We start from the raw sequence: 211 nt of genomic DNA on the forward strand, positions 1-211 counted from the left end.
CTGCGCCTCCTGGGCCCACAAAGGCTCCCTATCAACTCTTGCTGTCATCCAAGTCCCTCCGACAAGTTCTTTGGACTCCTCGCGGGCACCCCCTTGGGGGCCCCCCTGGGGGGCCCCCTGCAGCGACCCTTGGGGGGCCCACCGGGGGGCCCCCCGCAGCGACCCCTCGGGGGCCCCCGCCCGGGGGGGCCCCCAGGGGACTGCCGTTGCA

At 74.4% G+C, this 211-nt stretch overlaps 1 protein-coding gene across 1 annotated transcript in view; it reads right to left on the bottom strand.

Moving 5' to 3' along the window:
- The window catches only part of ETH_00040295 (uncharacterized protein), a gene marked incomplete at both ends in the record, with an annotated part of 1,194 nt that overhangs the window by 111 nt on the left and 872 nt on the right, over positions 1–211 (bottom strand). Inside the window, one exon of the mRNA XM_013380890.1 lies at positions 1–209. Coding sequence (XP_013236344.1) covers positions 1–209 — 209 coding nt within the window. The remainder of the gene's footprint in view (positions 210–211) is intronic.

The sequence above is a fragment of the Eimeria tenella genome, genomic scaffold (assembly GCF_000499545.2).
Source record: "Eimeria tenella Houghton genomic scaffold, Eth_scaff1962, whole genome shotgun sequence".
Classification (NCBI taxonomy): Eukaryota; Apicomplexa; class Conoidasida; order Eucoccidiorida; family Eimeriidae; genus Eimeria; species Eimeria tenella.